Source organism: Ruditapes philippinarum, unplaced genomic scaffold (assembly GCF_026571515.1).
Source record: "Ruditapes philippinarum isolate M1 unplaced genomic scaffold, ASM2657151v2 ctg167_1_1_1_1, whole genome shotgun sequence".
In the NCBI taxonomy this organism is placed as follows: Eukaryota; Metazoa; Mollusca; class Bivalvia; order Venerida; family Veneridae; genus Ruditapes; species Ruditapes philippinarum.
Genome location: NW_026851615.1, coordinates 2,123 through 22,915, shown reverse-complemented (window position 1 = coordinate 22,915; position 20,793 = coordinate 2,123). Strand labels below are relative to the sequence as shown.

The 20,793-nt window shown below is 31.2% G+C and overlaps 2 protein-coding genes across 2 annotated transcripts in view; both read right to left on the bottom strand.

The window, feature by feature from the left end:
• LOC132713552 (CCR4-NOT transcription complex subunit 6-like) overlaps nucleotides 1–1,304 on the bottom strand; it is a 69,838-nt gene extending 68,534 nt beyond the window's left edge. The window contains exon 1 of the mRNA XM_060696299.1: nucleotides 1,177–1,304. The gene's annotated coding sequence lies outside the window, so the exon portion shown is untranslated. The remainder of the gene's footprint in view (nucleotides 1–1,176) is intronic.
• Nucleotides 1,305–5,926: 4,622 nt separating this feature from the next.
• LOC132713467 (uncharacterized) lies at nucleotides 5,927–20,468 on the bottom strand. The gene is made up of 9 exons (XM_060696119.1): nucleotides 20,207–20,468; nucleotides 14,988–15,234; nucleotides 12,146–12,275; nucleotides 11,122–11,309; nucleotides 10,527–10,766; nucleotides 9,616–9,698; nucleotides 8,838–8,927; nucleotides 8,046–8,152; nucleotides 5,927–6,895 (listed from the first exon to the last, which is right to left on the bottom strand). Exons 1-9 carry the CDS (start codon nucleotides 20,343–20,345, stop codon nucleotides 6,374–6,376), a joined length of 1,746 nt encoding a protein of 581 aa, XP_060552102.1. The 5' UTR covers nucleotides 20,346–20,468; the 3' UTR covers nucleotides 5,927–6,373.
• Nucleotides 20,469–20,793: the final 325 nt, after the last annotated feature.

Genomic DNA, 20,793 nt, shown 5'->3' with positions numbered 1-20,793 from the left:
AAATGGGAATTACTTTAGAATTCAACAAACGAAAATCTAGTAGTCAATTTACTATAAAAAGAATTTTGCTCCAAAGTAATAGTAGTAATAGTAGTTAACTCAATGTCAATTAAATTAAACATTTCAGACAAGGAAGGACCGTATAAAGGCAAATGACATCTGCAGTATACTGTGATGCTATGTCACAACAATTTCTACTTTCATTTAGAATGTTTAAAGATAATAGTTATACAACTAAAGTCTAAAAGAAATGCAAAAAATATATTACAGGTTGAGGGTCACTCATTTTAAGTGAAAATAAGCAGAATAATGAATATTTTTATTTTCAACTAAAGATATAATAGTAAACACACATTAATTGAATCGAAATTAATTGAATTGGGGTGCCTCAGAAATCAAAACTGAATTGAACACTTGGTGATTCGTTGGCATATTATCGATTAAATCTTAATAGACAAGATATGTTTTTTAATTGCTATGTATTTTTCTATGGGTTACCATTTAGACATAATGCAGTTTGCTCAACTTAAGACTGTCACAATCCCATATGGCAATCTCCAAAATAAGATCCTGCTACATTTTTTTAGAAGTAAAATTTGTATATAATAAACTGAAGAAATAGATTGAAACTTATATATACTCCTGATTTCACCACGGGGTCAGTCTTTTCCTGGATATTCTGAACTAGATCAACGTGAAACAATTTGGAAAATTTACAACTATTTCCACGACAAGTGAGCCAATTGATTGCGATTTAAATTAGTGGCACACTGTGACAAAGTATAAAACAAATGTAAAATGCTCTCCGCTCTCCACGTACATTGTTCAAACACTTTCTCACAAATGATTTCCCATTATAAAAAATACCAGATGGGAAAATTTATTAACCTGTTTAAAAGACTGTTTTAAGTTTTCATAAACAGACCAGTACAATAGATGTCTTGTACACAGTCATGCTTCATGACTAACAAAAAAGGGAAAAATAATTCTGAATGTATAATTGTATATTGATTTAAATGCTCATGACTGTTAGATAGTAAGATATGAGGAACTTTTAACTCAAAACTGCTGATTTCTTAAAAAGAACAGGTGACAGTGCGGTTTATGTTTGAAGTAAAACAGAACAACTTTTATCGGTCACACACACTACTATAAACAAAAAAGACGTAATTTTACCGTCATTTATGTGAAATTCTAGCAATGAATATCTAATTCTCTGTTAGAATTTCTGTGTTCAATTCTGGCCTAATTCTGCAAATATGGCTGCTGTTCACTCAACTCGGTATGTAACGCAAGTTTTCATTGGACGTTTAGCAAGTTCACTGGAAAGGTTATATGAAACTAAATGTTTATTAGATTGAATACCACTAAATATTGGGCCACAGCAAATACATGATATAAATGTAAACAAGAATGAAACGATCAAGGCTTAGTTCTGATTGTTTCACACATATAACAACATGTTAAATTAAGCACAAGACATACTTACACACAAGTGTATAGTTGGGTGTGATCTGTTTGTAATAACTGTGTGTTTTAATGTTGTACTTTTTGGGTACACAGCTGAATCCCACCAGCTGTATTTCATGAGCACTAACTATTATATTTCACATACTGATAGCAATCAGTATGAATGGTTTTTGATATGAAATCAAAGAGACTTGTTGAAGATTCTGATGTGACATTCCAGGCAAGATTGTAATGATGTGACATTCCAGGCAATACACCAGGATCACCTTGTATTATCATCATTAATTAAGAGATGAAGCATCAAAAACATTGTTAGTATCCATGCAAACATCTCTTTTTTCAGTGCATCAATTTTAGCTGATAACATCAAATTACAAAATCTGAACAATATGCACATGGACACTTCATGAAAATCATTCTGTAAAAGGTTGGTTAAAATCCTTTGAGAAATATAGGAGTTCAGTGTGCATATAAGTTGTTTATCTGACTATTACTGCCTAGCCACTGGTTAACATTTTCCAATCTTATAACCCTGAGTTTTCTGTTTAACATATATCAATGATGGCCTTTACTGTTTTACTTACACTCTACTGAACTTTAACTGAAAGTTTATTTATCAAAACATAACAACTGTCCTTATCATCACTAAAAATGTATAATGTGCCATACAATGTAGATCACAGTTTTTCCATTTAATTATTCTAGTTTTAGTACTCCATTTTAAGTTTACAGTTCATATGTATCAATTGTTGTAAGAGAAAGAAAAAAGGTTTCGCAGCTAACTATAGAGGCCTACCATTGTCTAGCAAAATTTCAGTTCTTTTTATCTTTTATAAAATAACCATCATTCTTGAACCTGCCCTTATCCTAGCCCACAAATGCAATTCTCCCCCTCCACACAGTTCCCTATTAATTAACCCTCTTTTTCGCCTGGTCACTGTTTGGTGGCCACTGGGTGTTTTGTGCTATTATATATATTGGGGGCTGCATTTCACAAATGTTGCACTCGTATGTTAATCTTCATTCAATATTTTACCTACATCAACTGAGAATACACCAGGGAGAACCTGCATTATTTAGAACATAACGAGGTGTTAGGCATTAAATGTTATAATATTCACAGCCATATGAAATCAAATAATACACAACCATAAACATAATTATACAGTCTGACCAGTCTGATCACAATTTCTGTACAGATGGCTGTACAATTCATCACTTTGAAATTGAAATCTCTCCACTTAATATTTATGGACAATTCCACGTTCAAACCCTTCCATTTGGTATAGGTTCAAGTATTACTAGGAGTAAACAGGCTTCTCAAACAAATATTGAGTATACCTTGAATCTATCACTCTAGACTGGAATTAAAAAATAGTCAAACAAAGCATAAGGAATCTTTTTATTGAAAACTATCTGGTTATAGCAAAGTTTTAGCTGTAAAGAACTACAAAATAAACAGCAATATATGGAATACTTAACATATATCTTACAGATTTGTATATATTGAAATATACATATGCTTACATTATACAAACATTAATTTTGCACATTATAGAAAACTTGCACATTATGAGAATTTCCTAAACACAATTTACAACATATATTATGACTTTTAAAGATCAACTCTTTATTTGAACTTTTTATTATCAAAAATTTTGAAAATTTAATGATACAAATACTTTGATGAAAATTGAGTGAAATACATATATTTTGCATAATGATTTGCAAGCAAAAATCATACTAACTTTCCTGTTCTGAAGATTGTCAAAAATTCTTCTCTTATTTTCAATGTTGTAATTAAGGATGTAACAACACTTGAGTGTAATTTTATATATGTATATAATTATTCTTCTAAAACAAATGTTTAAACATCCAAAAATATTTTACATATATACTGCAAATGTTTATATGCATTATAAGTTAACATTTAAATATAATTGCATTCATTTCTTATTGAAAAATTTGGCTTAGAGTTTATCGAAAATAAATTTCTTATCACCTCCCTTTATTTACATGAAACGTAAATTTGGTAATATCTTTACAAATTATGCTTTTTGGAACTTACAATATGGATAAATCTTCATTTGAGTGTCATATTTATGATATGAAACCATAAAAAATTGAGTTACAGGATCTTTAAAAAGTAGACATGTCAAAATATTATAATTACTTGGAATATAAAATGTTTTTGTATTACCATATACGTGTAAATACTTATACTATCTATCTATTGATTATAATTATCTTTTTATCAACAAATAACCTATAGCTACTGAACTGTCATTATTATTAAAATGTGCAATGTGTTTAAAGTTTGATTGATATCAGATTAAGAAATAGAAATTTTTACAAAAGCTGTTAAATATATATCAGCATCCCAACCACTTCTTCATGTGACTCATTTAACCCATAACATGCTGGAAGTGAAAGTGAACAGTCTTTGCAACAAATTTAGAGACAGGCCAGTCTACACATCCCTACTGTCCGACCAGGCTCTATACTGATTACAGATAGTAACTCAGTCTTTTTTATTTTGATATTAATATCCCTTTAACTTTCAATGGACTGTTCCCAAATTCAAAGCTAGGCAAATCCATTACATAATTTCACCAAGTAAAAGGCTAAACAGTTAAAAAGCAGGAAGGTTTTGTGATGTGAATTATAACAAGCAAAAGGAAGAATAAAATAAATTAACATAAAATTTTACATTTACATGTACTATGGTACTTTTAAAATCAAGCTGATATTTGAACAACTGCCCATTTATAAAAAAATAAACAACAAAAAACCACCCACAACCTGTGATGAAAATGGCATTAACATAGGTGTATTTTCAATTTTATATAAAAAGATCTCTGCACATTTTTTTATTGGATTTAACATTGCACCAACACAGTATAGATGATATGGCAACTTTCCAAGTTTACTGGTGGAGGAAGACCTCAGGTGCCCTTCTGCACTTTATTTCAGGCAAAAACAGATAGCTGAGTATAACCACTGACATTCTGTTAGCTAGCTGGATAGCTTTCCCACATGAAAATTATGAAGACGCTAGGTATCTGCACATTAAAATTTGTATAAAACTGACAGAAGTCAAACTTGAAAAAAGGAAAATGTAGTAAACATAATAATAAGCTAGAAGCTTGTTTCAAATTTGTAATGATTGTTTATGAAAAGGTAAATAAACACATAAAAGTAATTCTACATAACAAAAACTGTGATATGTCATGGATAAAATCTAAACAAAAAAACAACAAAAGCCAGCACACACACATCAGTAAGTATGAATTAAAATATACTATGGCATACATCAAAATAAGATCTTTATATATGGAAAGCTATTGTAGTCATCCATTGCTTTACTTTAAGCCAGTAGTCAAGACTGTCAAATCATTTAATATGCTACATCATGGATACAATTCTATGCTAAATGAAAGGTTCAATAAGAAACAAAAGGTACATCATATTGCACCAAGATCTAAAACTTCTCATTTTTATGGGAAATTGCCACAGGATTTCAATACCATCAATATATTTGGAACATGATAAATGTATAGTAAATTTGATGTAAAATGAGCATTAACAAAAATATGAAAACTACTTTAACAAAATATAATAGACACATTTCAGTAAAATAAATCAAATAAAGGTAGTAATTTACAATCCAAATATACTAATTTAACACCAATATTCACATTTTTAAATACAAAAATGTACATAACAACAATTAAATTATATATATTCATGAAAGATCTAAATATAGCATAGAAAACATTGTGTGTCTGAAAACAGACCACAAATTGTATAGGGTTTTTTTTGTGTAGTACAAAATCACAAGTCAGATACATTTTTAGCTAGCACATCTTTGCAGTTTTATAAACTGTCAACTGTTGGCAGTTTGTTGTTGTTTTTTCCCCACCATATAATACCTGTACCGTAACTTAAAGCTGCATGCCTCCAGATGAGCCAAAATATTTCAAGAAAATCAAAAACTTGATAAAAATTTACTAAAATTTTAAGAAAAGTAAACAATTTAAGATTCAAGTAATGATTAACATGTCATGTGCAATTAATGGCTGATTTTGCAGTATTTATCATCATAGCATTGCTTAATCAGTAAGGGCTATTTTTGATTATTTTGACCTTTTTTTAGTAATTTACATGGATGGCCAAGTGATGTTTGTGTAAATTATTTTATCCTGCTACTGTCTATATTATCAGCTTGATAAAGCCTTGTCGGATAAACTTATCTATTTCCAGTCATTAAGTCATATGACATCACATGGTTAACAGCAAAACAAAACTAAATGTAGACCTTGTTTTATTGGGGAAAAAGTAAGATTGAAACCATCTAAATACATGATCAAAAGCAGGATAAATCAAATACATTGCTGATGTCGGGATGGGAGAAGGTTTATCCGGTTCCCTACGAAACTGAATCTTGGCTCGCTAAAGCTTGACACTTTCTTGCTCACCAGATAAACCTTCTCCATCAACCATGTATTCTCTATATCTTGGTTCACTTCACAGTATTTTACTTTTAAATACATTTTTAAATTTTCATGAAAATTAGCATAATTCTGGAGGTATGCTGCTTTAAGGGGACAGTTCTACAATTTAAGCAGGTGAGGAATGTAATACACAATGCAAAAATTGTAATAAACTATAAAAAAAAAATTCAATTTGACATAATTCAAAAAATTCCATTTGACATAATTCAATCAGATGATTTGACATAATTAAAGCAGATGAACATGTAGATGATAATTTGTGTCCTTAGATTTTGGACTCACACCCTACAGGTAAATATATTATCTATACTAATACTGAACACTTCAGATAAGCATACAAAGCAGTATTCAAAATGAAAATTAGGAATGAAGAAATTTAAGATCATATTCTAAACATTTTGTACCGGATAATTTTGTTGCACCGGATACGGTTTCTGTACTGGATAATTCTTGGGCTCGTCTTCAAACTCAAAATCGGTTCTATATGCAGCCTTACCTTGCAAGAAATATATAATGTTAAATAGTTTATCTACCGCGGTCAGTGTGCTTATTTTTTGCTGAAAATATGTTGTCTGACCACGAGCTACTATGTCTAGTTGAAACTTTATTAAACTAACAGCCCAGATGATACTGAATATATGCATAACCACCATACTTAGAATCCAGCAGTCATCCCAAAACATGTCAACAAGCATTGTGGAATACTGTTTTCCCGGGTATTTGGATGTCACATAAAAATAAGTTTGTAATAAGAACATGGACATAACGAAACCCGTTTCGATGAGGAACCAGACAAAACGAGCATGGTTGTTATAGGCAACGCATTTCAATAAGAATAAACAATGGTGGTCCATTCTGTAGTAACAAATCTCACACAGTTTACAGTGCTTCGTAACCTTGGATCTCACATGCTGTAAATAAAAAATTAAAAAAACTTCAATAATAAACAGGGACGGGTACCATTATTTCAGTAAAAGAAATTAATTACAATTAAATTGAAAACTTCTGAATTAAATTACAATTACATGAAATTCAGATTGTTATTAATTAATTACTACTGTTTAGAGAAAAATAATTAATTATTTTCAAATAAAACTGCTTTAATTACAAACTTATGAGAAAGATTCTAGAGATCAACTTTTGAACATATAGATACAAGACACTTGATCTAGAACATTTATTTTTAAGGTAGTCTTAAAGCAATGATTTCCCACCAAAAAAATTCTAACATCAGCCAATAATTATCTTAATAAATCAGTCATTTCTGGAACGATATTTTTCAAAATCTTTGGTATTCAATTATTCTTTTCCATTTCTAACTGGAATTAAGTACATAGCGATAAATGATGAGTGATACTAAATACTCTAATCCCCAAGATCTTGAAAAAATAACATTTTTGGAAATAACTGATTTGCTATGATATTGGCTGATATTAGAATTTTTTTGGTGGGAAAGCATTACAGTAATACTACCTTTACATTCAAAGTCAGATCAGTCTGCTGGCAGACCTCTACAAACATAAGGCTCAGAGAAAAAATTATTAACAAGGCATTGTTACATTTAATAAACAGGAGAGCCTTTTTTGACACTCATATTACAGCAATTAGGACTATATATAAAGATAATGGACATTAATTAGATCTAATTGCCAATTACATGTCAAATTTAATTATGAAATTATTCAATTTCAATTAAAATATCTGAGTTTTAGCTTGAATAATAATTATTTGAAATTATTTGAAATATTGTAATAAATTATAATTAATCAAATTGGAACTGTAATTGTACCCATCCCAACCAAATTAATAAATATTTACTTGAGTATTGACAAATATTGTTCACTTCAGTGGGAAATAAACAGACAATTTTATTACATGAAGAGGTGTCCTTATGTAGCAATATAATTGCTATAAGTTCTAGATTTAAGGGTATAGAGCTATATCTTATATATAATATTTTTACTACACTTGTCAAACCCATGACACATAAAAAAACATTATTTTATTGTAACACTCATGATAAAAGGACACTCCTTATACATATAACTCATGACACTTTACCTCACACTCATGACAGAAGAGATCCATGCTGGAGTTTTTATCACAGAGATCAATAATGGTGATTGGTTGTCTAGTCTTCTCATTCAGTTCTCCAGTTCTTACAACTCCTGAAAACATATGTAAACGGATGTTAACTTTTTTTTAAGCCATTTCATATCCTTTACAAGACCAGAAATTGGGCAGCCAAAATATTACACATGGGAAGCCCAATGGACAGATCTTTAAAATTTACAAGCCAGGAAATAAGATTTAGATTAATTATCAAAATTTATGACAGGGTCTTAATCACAAACTGTAACTGATATAATGTATTTCAGCTTGCTTCATTTGCAGGTAAATTACACTAAAATCTGTACATACTGTAAATATATGTTATACATGTACCTTTAAAAACTTGAAATTGAAATTATGTTATGTTCTCTATGTATGAAGAGAACATAACTAATAGCTTTCAAGCAAATGGATGGACAAACTGACATGACAAACAAATGCATTACTATAAAACAACCAAAGCTATCTTAAAGCACACAAAAAATGTGCATCTCATTGCTATATTTAATTAAAAGTGTTTTTTTTTCAAACTTAAAAATGGATAGTTTAAGGAATTTTCAATACCACAGAGAGATCTAATAATGTATTATCCTGACCTTAATTCAAATTGGAGCAAGTCCATCATATAATTCAACATGAGAAAAGAATATTCAATATTTTTTTTTCATTGCTACATAGTTATGGCTGTGTCAGAAGTATTACAATTAATACTGCTAACAATGTTGTCTACCTGAGACTTACCTGGATCTGCAGCTATCAACTTGTAATAAAGATAAAGCTGTAGTATGTTGAAAATAATGGAAAGATAAAGTAATATCTGGTGTGGCAGATCTGAAATCAATGTCAAGGATGTATATACTAAAAGTGTTAGTATATTTAGAATTTATTTTAGTTAAATATTATGTTGGAAGCTTTAAGCTTATATCGAGACACTAGAATCTGTTTCTGGAACTGACCAGTACTAAGCAATGTGTCTAAAGTTTCTTCAACAAAGCTAGCTCCTGACAGTTTTTTTTTAAACCTTGGCTGCTAGCAATCATTAGATTTAGTTTTCCCTCGAGTCCATTGTAGTTTTTTAGGGGTTACCATATAGAAATTTTTTCAGTAACAGAAATTGGTTAACATCTTCATAAATTGTTCATTCTTTTCTTTTTTCAGGACAGCCATCTAAAACATGACCTGTAAGAGCTTGTAAACATGGTACATGTATTTTGAATAGAAAAAGTGCAAAAAAAACAACAACAGAAAGTCATATTTAATTTATATAAAAAATATCAAATTACCAAGAACAAATAGAAATTCTTATATGATTGGCAAGTTGTGGAGATGCAAACTCATGTAAAATGGTAGTCCTGCTACCAAAAACCCGCATCAGGGATGCAGAATTCCTGCATTAGGATAAAAACCAACTCTTTTTTTTCCTATCACCAGTCAAACAATTTAGAATCATGCTAAGTGTCTTAGTCATTAAAATAACAACAGCCAGATAGCTTCACTGATAGGACGATTGAAAGGATACGCTCTGGTATAGTCCAATAGTAAACAATCATCGTATGCAACATGCCAGCAAAAAATGTTCCAGCAAATAACGGATTGGCCCATCTGCAAATAAAGTAATATGGATACACATTTCCAATATGCAATTAGAGGAAAACAGAAATTTCTATTGTCAGGGTAAATAAATGAGTAAATAACACTATCTCTTTAGCTAGTTAAAGTAACATTATGCCCATCCAAAGGCATATAGTGAGTGAATAGGTGAAAGTCAAAATAAGGTTTCATTTTGCCATGATTCCTTTCAATTTCATAAATAAGTTCACAAAAATAATGAATAACTCACAGATCCACACAAAATTTCTGTACATATCCATAAGAATTTACCTATAATGCTAGTTTATAAAAAGAGTGGGGCAGTCTTTTCAAATTTCAGACAGATTTATGATTTTACCCATAACATTTTCCAATATCAACTATTGGCCAAACACCATTTTGACAGTCAATCTTTTGAAATATAAAGTTTAAAATTCAGCTCAACTTGACCATGAAAATATGAGCATAATGTCACTTTAACTAAACACTTATTTTATGCAATTTTTATATAAAAAAAAACATGGATAATTTGTTATGTACATTTATTCAAACATTAAAAACATCACTCTCACCATTACCTTCATGCAACAAACTGTTAACATATTTTTTTTCAAGCTGCAGGCAACAATAAGCTTTAAATATGGTTGTCCAAGATATTATCATAAGCAACATTCGGTTATCATCTCGCACTTACTAAGACCGTTGTCACAAGGACATATGGTCCAAGTTGTCTTTGACAACAAAAAAATTGAGAAGCAGACACCTTAACCTATAAACCTTATCTCTTTAGAAAAATAAAAATAATTTTAATTTTCCATACTTTATCAGAAAATAATTTACCTGGAAACATGATTAAGCCTGTGGGAAGCTTTCATACAAGTCTTCATAATATATACTAATGCTACAACAAAGACAAGGCCCTGGTAATTTGGGAATATGTTTACTGCAACAAATATGGCAAAAGCGTAAACAACAGTGGGCATCAGTAGGTGAAAGTACCACAGCTGAGTTGGTCCTTGTATCTTGGAATTCTGAGGTTTGCTTGTTAACTCAGTGAGAAGGGGTAACAGTTGGGTATGTCTGAAAAATGGAGAATCAAAATCAATGTATTATCTTAAGACTTAGATGAATATCTGCATTGCCTTATTCGCCTTATTGTTTGCATAATGACAAATTTTTATGTGTGTAACTGTAAAATCACATCTTTTATCTTCATTAAAAACTACTACTTTTAGTGTCAAAATAATTATCAGACATGGCTTAAGAACCTGCAAGGTCTATAACCAATTTTCTTTTTATGTAAGCCACTGAAATTAAGAGATACTATAGATATAAACCTTCATAAAAAATAGTACACACATGTACTCTTAAATAAAGTATTCATTGAATTACCTAAAATTAATAATTGCATGTGTCAAATGAATAAAAGTATTACCCAGATTTTTTGGAGGCATCAAACTGTTTAAGAACATCTAGAGGAGTTTGACCTAGGTTATTTTTTACATGTAGACAAGCTAGACCAAGGTAATTAATGAGGAGCCAGCTACCATGTGCGTAACCTTCTCTCACACAAATATGTAGTGGGGTATCTCCTTTAGAATCTGCTTGTCTTGGGTCACTCCTCTGAACACAAAGTAAAAATCATTTTAGCATATACACAGAATCTTTATATCATTTCCCTTTTCTCTTTTAACATCTGTACCGGGGCCCTGATATTACTCATTTAACAAGGCTTATACACAATTCTATATTTTGCCACCTAAGTGCAATAACTTGTTAACTCCTATTACATTTAGATGGACTTAACACGTTACTGCTCTAAGGTGACAATTTGTTTAATTAAAAGTAATTAGAATTTATAGACAATACATGTATGTTTATTTCAAAAAGAAAAATCAATTTCAGATACTGTCATTTGTCATTTTCAGGTGAATGTTGCTGGATCAAATGCTATTTTTTTACTCATTTTAAGTCAACAAATTTTAATTTGTTATAATTTTATAAGATTACATTTCCTAGATTTCAACTTGAATACATCTTAATAAACATACAATAAAATTGTGAACTTACAATTAAGAATTTTTGTGCCAAACAAAACATTCGAATTTTTCATATTTACAGTTACCATAGAAACCTTTCTCAGTTTTCAATAAATTTACCAAAACCAAGGTCTCTTTATTAATTTTGTATCATGTATTCCAAAAATGAGCCACATCACGACAAAACCAACATAATGGGTTTGCGACCAGCATGGATCCAGACCAGCCTGCGCATCCGCGCAGTCTGATCAGGATCCATGCTGTTCGCTTACAAACCCTATAACAAGTAGAGAAACTGATAGCGAACAGCATGGATCCTGATCAGACTGCACGGATGCGCAGGCTGGTCTGGATCCATGCTGGTCGCAAACCCATTATGTTGGTTTTGTCGTGACGCATCTTAAATAAAAGTCATATTACCCCTTTTCTTAAGAGATATTTAAATGCCTCAAGATGACCAAATGAGCACACACAATGAAGAGGGCTCTGTAAATTTTCATCCAAATCTCGGAATCCTAAACCTTTCTCTTCAAAGTACTGTAACATATACCTGTAAAATAAGTCAACAGTTTTAAATTTTCAATAATAAAAAGATTTTAAACTCAAATCAATTGAATTACTAGCCAGTGGCTTTTACAGGAAAACTAAAATGGATAAGTGTATATATGTATTAGTATACATAATTATATGATGATTCAAAATATAAAGCATGCAGAAATCAAGTCAAGTCTATAGCAATTTAACAAAATATAGTCTTAAGAAAAAAAACCTATCCAAATTTTATTGAACTAAGAAAATACATGTACTGATAATTTCACTTAAAAAAGCAATTTAATTTCATTCAAACTGTAACAGATAAAACAAGAGCTGTCACAGGAGACAGCGAAGCTCGACTTATAAAATACTGGACGCAGTAAGGAGGACAAAACTATGAAAGAAAAATCAATTATGTATAATTATGTATTAAGTTATAGTAAAAAAATAACATTTGTTAACATAAATTCCAAGATCAAGGGGAATAATTCTAGAAATAGTCATGCTAGAGTTATGAACCTTGTCACACAACATGTGTGTAATGATAAGAAATATATATTTGAAGTTTGAAGTAGATACCTTAAAAAGTAAAGAAGTTATAATATTTCTTAAAGAAAATCCTAAGTTCAAAGAGTGATAAATCTGTTAATATTGCTTCAAGAGTTATGAACATTGTCACATAAAATGTAATTGATGATAAGGAATAAGTATTTGAAGTTTGAGGTAGATACCTTTAAAACTAAACAAGAGCGATCAGTAATCACATGTGTCGCCTCATGATGGCCAATTTCATGTTTGGACAAATTTTGTGACAGACGGACAGACAGACAGACGGACAGTGCACAACTAGACTTGATACTGATCATTCCTGTAAAGTTTGGATAAAATTGCACCAGTAGTTTATGAGGAGTAGTCCGGACAAGCTTTTGCGTATCTGGCAACACACAGAAAAAAAACACATTTTTATCAAAGGGCCATAACTCAGCCAAAAATCATTCAACCGGAAAACCCGTGCAATATGCACAAGGACTTGAGCTACAGATCAATCCTGTTAAGTTTCATTGAAATTGCATTAGTGGTATAAGAGAAGTAGTCCGGATAAAAATTATTAAAGGGCCATAACTCAAACAAAAATCATTGAACCGGAAAATGCTGACAATATGCACAACTAGACTTGGTACTGATCATTCCTGTAAAGTTTGGATGAAATTGCACCTGTAGTTTATGAGGAGTAGTCCGGACAAGCTTTTGTGTATCTGGCAACACACAGAAAAAGAAACCTTTTTATCAAAGGGCCATAACTCGGCCAAAAATCATTCAACCGGAAAACCCTTGCAATATGCGCAAGGACTTGAGCTACAGATCAATCCTGTAAAGTTTCATTGAAATTGCATAAGTGGTATAAGAGAAGTAGTCCGGACAAACTTTTAAATGAAAAATTATTAAAGGGCCATAACTCTGACAAAAATCATTGAACCGGAAAATGCTGACAATATGCACAACTAGACTTGGTACTGATCATTCCTGTAAAGTTTGGATGAAATTGCACCAGTAGTTTATGAGGAGTAGTCCGGACAAGTTTTGTGACGGACGGATGGACAGACAGACAGACAGACGGACAGACGGACAGACAGACGACGGAGAAGTGATCCCTATATGTCGCCACTACTCCGTAGAGGCGACACAAAAAGTTATAGTAAAAAATAACATTTTTCTATTAAAAAAACTAAGTTTACAGGGAGATAATTCTTGCAATATTGGTGCTAGAGTTATGAACCTTGTCACATAAGATGTGGATGATGATAAGGTACATGTATTTGAAGTATGAAGTTGATCCCTTTAGAAATAAATAAGTAACAGTAAAAAATAATATTTTTTAAGGAAAATTCTAAGTTCAAGGGGAGATCAAACTGAAAATATTGGTGCTAGAGTTATGAGCCTTGTCACATAAGATGGGGATGATGATAAGGTACATATATTTGAAGTATGAGATTGATCCCTTAAGAAATAAAGAAGTAACAGTAAAAAATAGTAATTTTTGAGGAAAATTGTAAGTTCAAGGGAAGATAAATCTGAAAATATTGGTGCTAGAGTTATGAGCATTGTCACATAAGATGGGGATGATGATAAGGTACATATATTTGAAGTATGAGATTGATCCCTTAAGAAATAAAGAAGTAACAGTAAAAAATAGTAATTTTTGAGGAAAATTGTAAGTTCAAGGGGAGATTAATCTGAAAATATCGGTGCTAGAGCTATGAACCTTGTCACATAAGATGGGGAACATGATAAGGTACATATATTTGAAGTATGAGGTTGATTTCTTAGGAAATAAAGAAGTAACAGTAAAAAAAATAGTATTTTTTAAGGAAAATTCTAAGTTCAAGGGGAGATAAATCTGAAAATATTGGTGTTAGAGTTATGAACCTTGTCACATAAGATGTGGTTGATGATAAGGAGCATATATTTGAAGTTTGAAGTTGATACCTTAAGAAATGAAAAAGTTATAGTGAAAAATATTTTACTGCACCAAAACTTTAATCTGAAATCTGGACGGGGACGCCGGGGCGAGTAGGACAGCTCTCCATATACTTTGTATAGTCGAGCTAAAAATGTGTGTATACATAATATATAAAGATCAAACATACAACCATAACGAAATGACTCTTTTGATACAAGCATATTACAATTTATTGTTTAATTTTTGTATGGAATCTAGTAAACTTACACACTTCCTGTCTGGGCAGCATTATGTACTGGAGATTTTCCACTTTTATCTTTAACATTTAGATTTCCTCCAGCTTGACATAGAATATGAACTAGAGATGGAATGCCTCTCTTGCTAGCATAGTGAACTGGGGTTTCTAAAAAGTCATTGGTAGCATTTGGGTCTGCTCCATACTGAAGTAGCAGCCTGACCATTGCACAATCTCCTGATAAACATGCTCTGTGCAAAACTGTTTGGCCATGCCATCCTAGATTGAAATAATTCTATTTCACTTGAAGAAGATCATATTCTTTTATAAAGTATTATAAAGAATAAATGAAGTTGCTATACAACAAAATAAACAAGTTAAATAACAAATACAATAAATATCATCACCAAAGTTGGGCAAATTATATTAAGTAGTAAGTACATTTAAAGATAAGATAAGTAAATTTTATTATAGTGACATTGTGTTATGTACATACATAATAACGATACATATTTATTTTTACTACACCCAGCCACATTGGGCCTACAAGTCACTTAATGATTTAATGATTTTCAAAAATATACAATTTATAACATAATTTACATATTAACTAATCACTGATTTTTTTCTCTCCAATTTTCAAAACAACCTGTGGCTTTCCGAACAGAAAATATAGCTAGATAAATCAGAAAAGGGGGAAAAGTATTATATTTTGAAAGTCACAAGCAAAAATCAGGAGTAAAAGGCTCAAAAACTTCCACTTATAATATATAAGCCGTGAAACTTAATGTCATCTATTCATACAAATATATTTCACACTTATCTTTCCAATAAGGAAAATGATAGATGTCATATTTTTAAGTAAATACCAAATTAATAAAATAATATATTGTCAACATTGCATTTTTTCATACAATTTGTCGAAAATAAGTCTGTATATCCTTCAAGAAAAGATCTATATGTATTTGACTACATACCTGTATTTACATCTTATTTCTTAGCATTGTTTAGTATGCAATATCACTATGAACTTTTGAGAAAATGGGTTGATCAGCAAGGAGGGAATTAAACAATTTGGCAAGATGACATATCAAAAACATAATCATGTGATCAGACATTTCAGCAAGATGGCTAAGTGCTGAAGTTTTTACCTATCTGAAATTACAAGGCAGTTCATGTTCAAATTTAGTTTATTATATGTTGATACTTGGCTTATTAAAATATTATATTACTATACATGTATATTATATATTATATATAGTTTCATCAGCATATGCTCATTATACTCCTTGTCTATCAATGTCACATTTGAATATATCATTTTGTCAGTTTTGTCATGTGTGTTCTTTTGTCAGAGTATGAATCAAATCTGTAAATAAAATTGAAATTTGTAAGTAATTAACAAACTTATCACAAATTAACCAAATTTTAATAATTTGACCTTGACTGTCAATTAGAGATTAAGGTAATCTCAGAATATTTCAATATGTGGATGTCTACTTTTAGGTCTGTCCAAAGTGTTGTTATGTCCAAATATGAAGACAATCCATGACACAGGGAAGTCAAAGAAGCAGGCCAGGCTTTGGTTGGCCCGGCTATAGACTACATGTATATATTTAAAAGGAAATCAAATAAAAACAATTACTTAGAAAATATATTGATTTCTATACCTATCAGTGAAATTTTCAGGGTCCAGGGTTCTCATTAGGACTTTAAAACATGGAGTCCATGGAGTCCAAAAGCGCGTCGCAATTAATATGTTTACAGATTAGTCATTCAATGCTCACAATAGCATTGCTGATATTTTGAATCTTCAAGAGACTTCTAAAGTTTATAGTTATTCAAAAGAAACTCTGAACTACATAGTATAGTTATTGTTTTGTTGTTAATATTTATTATGAAATTATTTCATTATAATGCATCAACACATGGAAATCGTTTTTTTTTTTTCACTTTTATACCAAATCAAATTTTATTCTGGTTAAAAAAGTCCACTCTAAAGACAAAAAGTTTGTATTTGTAAAAAAAAAAACGTAAATGTATATAGGCAGCGTTTAGCGGAATGAATAGGAAAATCATGTACAGCTTCACACAGTGTGTAAGAGATTCATCCGATCGACAATTAATTTAGCAAATATCTTCAAAAGGGGGCAAATTGAAGATCGACATTTAAAGATTTAATGTTGATTAAATAATAAAGGAACAATTCATTCGCATGTTTGGCTTGGAAACAGAGAATTTTTGCGAAATTTTAGGGTTTCTGGCGAACGTGAAATCGCCGATGTTCGGGATCAATTTTCGGATAGAATAAAAGCGTATGTGTACCTGGCATTTCGGCACAATATCTTAAATTCTTAATACTCTTATAGAAAGTTTTTGCAAGAATGAAACTAAAGCAAAATTGTGCCTAGAAAATGCCGAAAATATTCGACAATCATTATAATTACACTCATTTGTAATTTGAGAAAACAGTCTTTAAACTTGCGGCTTAAATAGTCGATAATTTTATCCTTTTGTCGGTAAAATTTGCTAATTTCCAATCAACTGTTGATCAAAGATATAAAATTATCACCTCGTGTTATATCTGGTAATAATCGCGTGTATACATTCAGGGCTTGACACTAACTTTTTTTAGGGGTAGTCAGAAGGACTACCTACTTTCAGGATCAGGTAGTCCTTGGCAAATCTAGGTAGTCCTCATTGTAAAACATAAAAAAAGAATTCTTATTCTATTTAAATACATTTTGAGTGTATGTATCTGAAGATAAGAAAACAATAGCATGAGATCTCTTCTTTATTGGAAAAAATCACCAAAAGATAAATCATATAAGATCTAGTAAAAGTTTGTAAGCTTTATTCTGTATGAGATGTAAGTCCTGGCTAGCCTCCTCTTCAAAGTCATCATCAACAATTTTTTTACATATTTTGTTATAAAATATGGCAGTGTGACACAAAAGTCAATAGGTTTTGAAGGGCCAGACATTACCTACAGGTACAGGGTTCTAGCCAGGAATTACTAAGGTGTGTTGCAAATAAAATTGCTAGGCAATCAGCTCAGCTTATATTATTGACAGCTTATTGGGAAGGGGAGAATATATTGGCAATATGAGCTAAATAAGTATGTCAGTTTTAAATTTATGTAATACCTGGCTTTTGTATTAAAAAATATTTCAATAGAGCTTACAAATCTACTTACAGGTATAGATATGACCTTTTAGATGTGTTTATAAATTCAAAACAGAAGTAAAAAGCTTGGACAAGAACAAAATATGTTTGTCTTTACTCTAATTGATTTATTCTACAAACTTATTTTGTCAGACATAAAACAACAAAATTTCAGAATTACAAACTTTTACTAGTGCTAGTAATTCAGTTATTTAACTGTCAGAAGATTTAAATAGGGACATTAGATTAATATCTGTTGTCCCTGATTTAAACACGAAATTAGAAATGTAAAGCCATTTTTAATCAAACTATATTGCCTTAGTTTTTTATGCCTAGGGTATTAGTATTTGTTAACAATTTTTTTCTTCATATACATGTATTGGCATTATTGCTTACATTTGCTTGTACATGATTAAGAAGTGCTTACAACATTGTGAAGTTATGGCAAAGACAATTACAAATACTTATGAATATTTCTTTTCTCTTTTTTACAGAGATTTAAACATTTTTCTTCTCTTTTTTTATAAACAGATTTTTTCCCAATCAATAATTTCATGTCCGAATAAATAACATCCGAAATCAGATCTATTTCAGACAACACGTTTATTTTGGTTACCATTGTCAGTGTGATTTACATCAATCAACAAATCATATTCTTTTAAGTTTAAACACTTGAATAGGTTCCAATATGAGCAAATATTTTCATTGAAATGTTTAATAGACAAAGAATTCTATTGAAGTAGGCTGGAAAAATCGGCAATTAATTTGGACTTCCGGTTTCACTTTTTGCAAGTTTATAGAGATTAAATAGAATCTATTATGCGTCTGCTGTGACTGACACTAGTGACCCAACGGCTAATTATTTACTAGTAAGATGAATTTATCTTTCATTTTGAATCATAGCCTAAAAAATGTTATTTTAATAATTATTTTTAGTGAATTCAGAGACATCAGGTCACTGAAATATTGAGTAGCCCGACGGGATACCCAGCTCGGGTAGTCCTTGGGGAAAATTGGTAGCCTCGGGCTAACGGACCATCGTTAGTGTCGCGCCCTGACATTAGTCTTATCACTATTGCGTGATAACGATCGGAAGCGTTATCGCTGATTGGCTAATCGCTTCACGGGTCGATGTGCATAGGACCGCCTACCTATAGACTGACACGCGCTGACGCATTTGTGTATTTGTGGCTGTGAACAATCGGTAATGTTTATGCGTCCCCAGGCAAAATTAAGCGTACGTGGAATCCTTGCTCTGAAATATTTGCGTCCAGCTGTAATAAACATGCGTACCGGGACGCCGAAATAAGTGTCCCCGAGAACCCTGGGGTCATATCTAGTTTGGCGCTGCCTATTTAAATGTTACTCAATGATTATAGGCAAGGTAGATTCTATTCCAATTAATACGAAACAATCACAAATTTTTTGCTTAATAATAATGGTCGAGGTGTTCCAAGTGAAAACAGAAGCGATGCATGAAATGCAGAATGATATCTTTAAAATGGAAAATGTTAAATAAATAGTGAACAACTTTTTTAACCGACATCTCTGATCATGATCATAGGCTTTGCCTCATAATTTTTATACAGGAAAGTCAAAGTCCGGGCCCGCAAAGCGGGCCCGGGCTTTGGCTTGCCCGGCTATAGACTACACGTGTATATTTAAAAGAAAATCAAATAAAAAACAATTAAAAAATATATAGAGTTCTATACCTATCAATGAAATTTTCAGTGTCAGTTCTAGATAGGCGCCGCCATTTACAATGTAACTCAATGATAAAAGGCGGCGTATTCCGATAACGTAACATATCTCAACTTTTCGGATTAATAATAATCGTCGAGTGTTCCGAGTGAAAACGGAAGTGGGTACATATAATACCGAATGACACCTTTAAAACGGAAAAATGAAAGGATTTTTTACCGACTTCCCCGTTCATAGGCTTTGCCTAAATTCATATTATTGAAAATGTTAGTTTTTGCAAAGAAAATCAGAGTGACGGCCTGACTTTAGCCATAGCTCTATTTTTTTCAGGAATGGTTAAGCTAAGAGGATTGAAATTCAGTGAGTACATGAAAAGATTAGTTACCTTTTTCCTTTACAAGATCAGGGTTTTGGTTCAGAATTTGTTGTACTGCCACACCTGCACAACTACTGATAGCATGCATCAGAACTTGAAGCTCTGGATTTACAGGTGCTTGGCCATCTCGGTTTGTTTGAGTCGCCATATTGATCTTCTTTTTTATTTTTCAATGCTTTGCTTCTTTTAAACAAGTTTCGAAATATTTTTTTGAGATTTCGCTTCCCCAGTCAGCCATATTTGTTCCCATGCCAAACATATTATGGAAAATCATTATTGATTGGTCCAGATTTTCAGAGTCTATCCAATGAAATTTAGTTTTACTGGTGCACACAAATTTCGGCAAACTTGGAAATTTAATTTCAGGTTGTGAGTTGTTTCACGAATAAATTATCGTGATATTCTGAAATAAATGTTATTGCATAGTATCCAATAACACCGAATTTGAACACAATAACAAATTGTATTTGTTGATTAATATTTATTATTTCATTGCAATATGTCATTAGTTTTCGCAGTATGAACGGTGTAGTTTATCAAATTGCCGCGTTTAGTTTATCCTACTTCTATTTATATGAACATTTTTACCTTTGTTA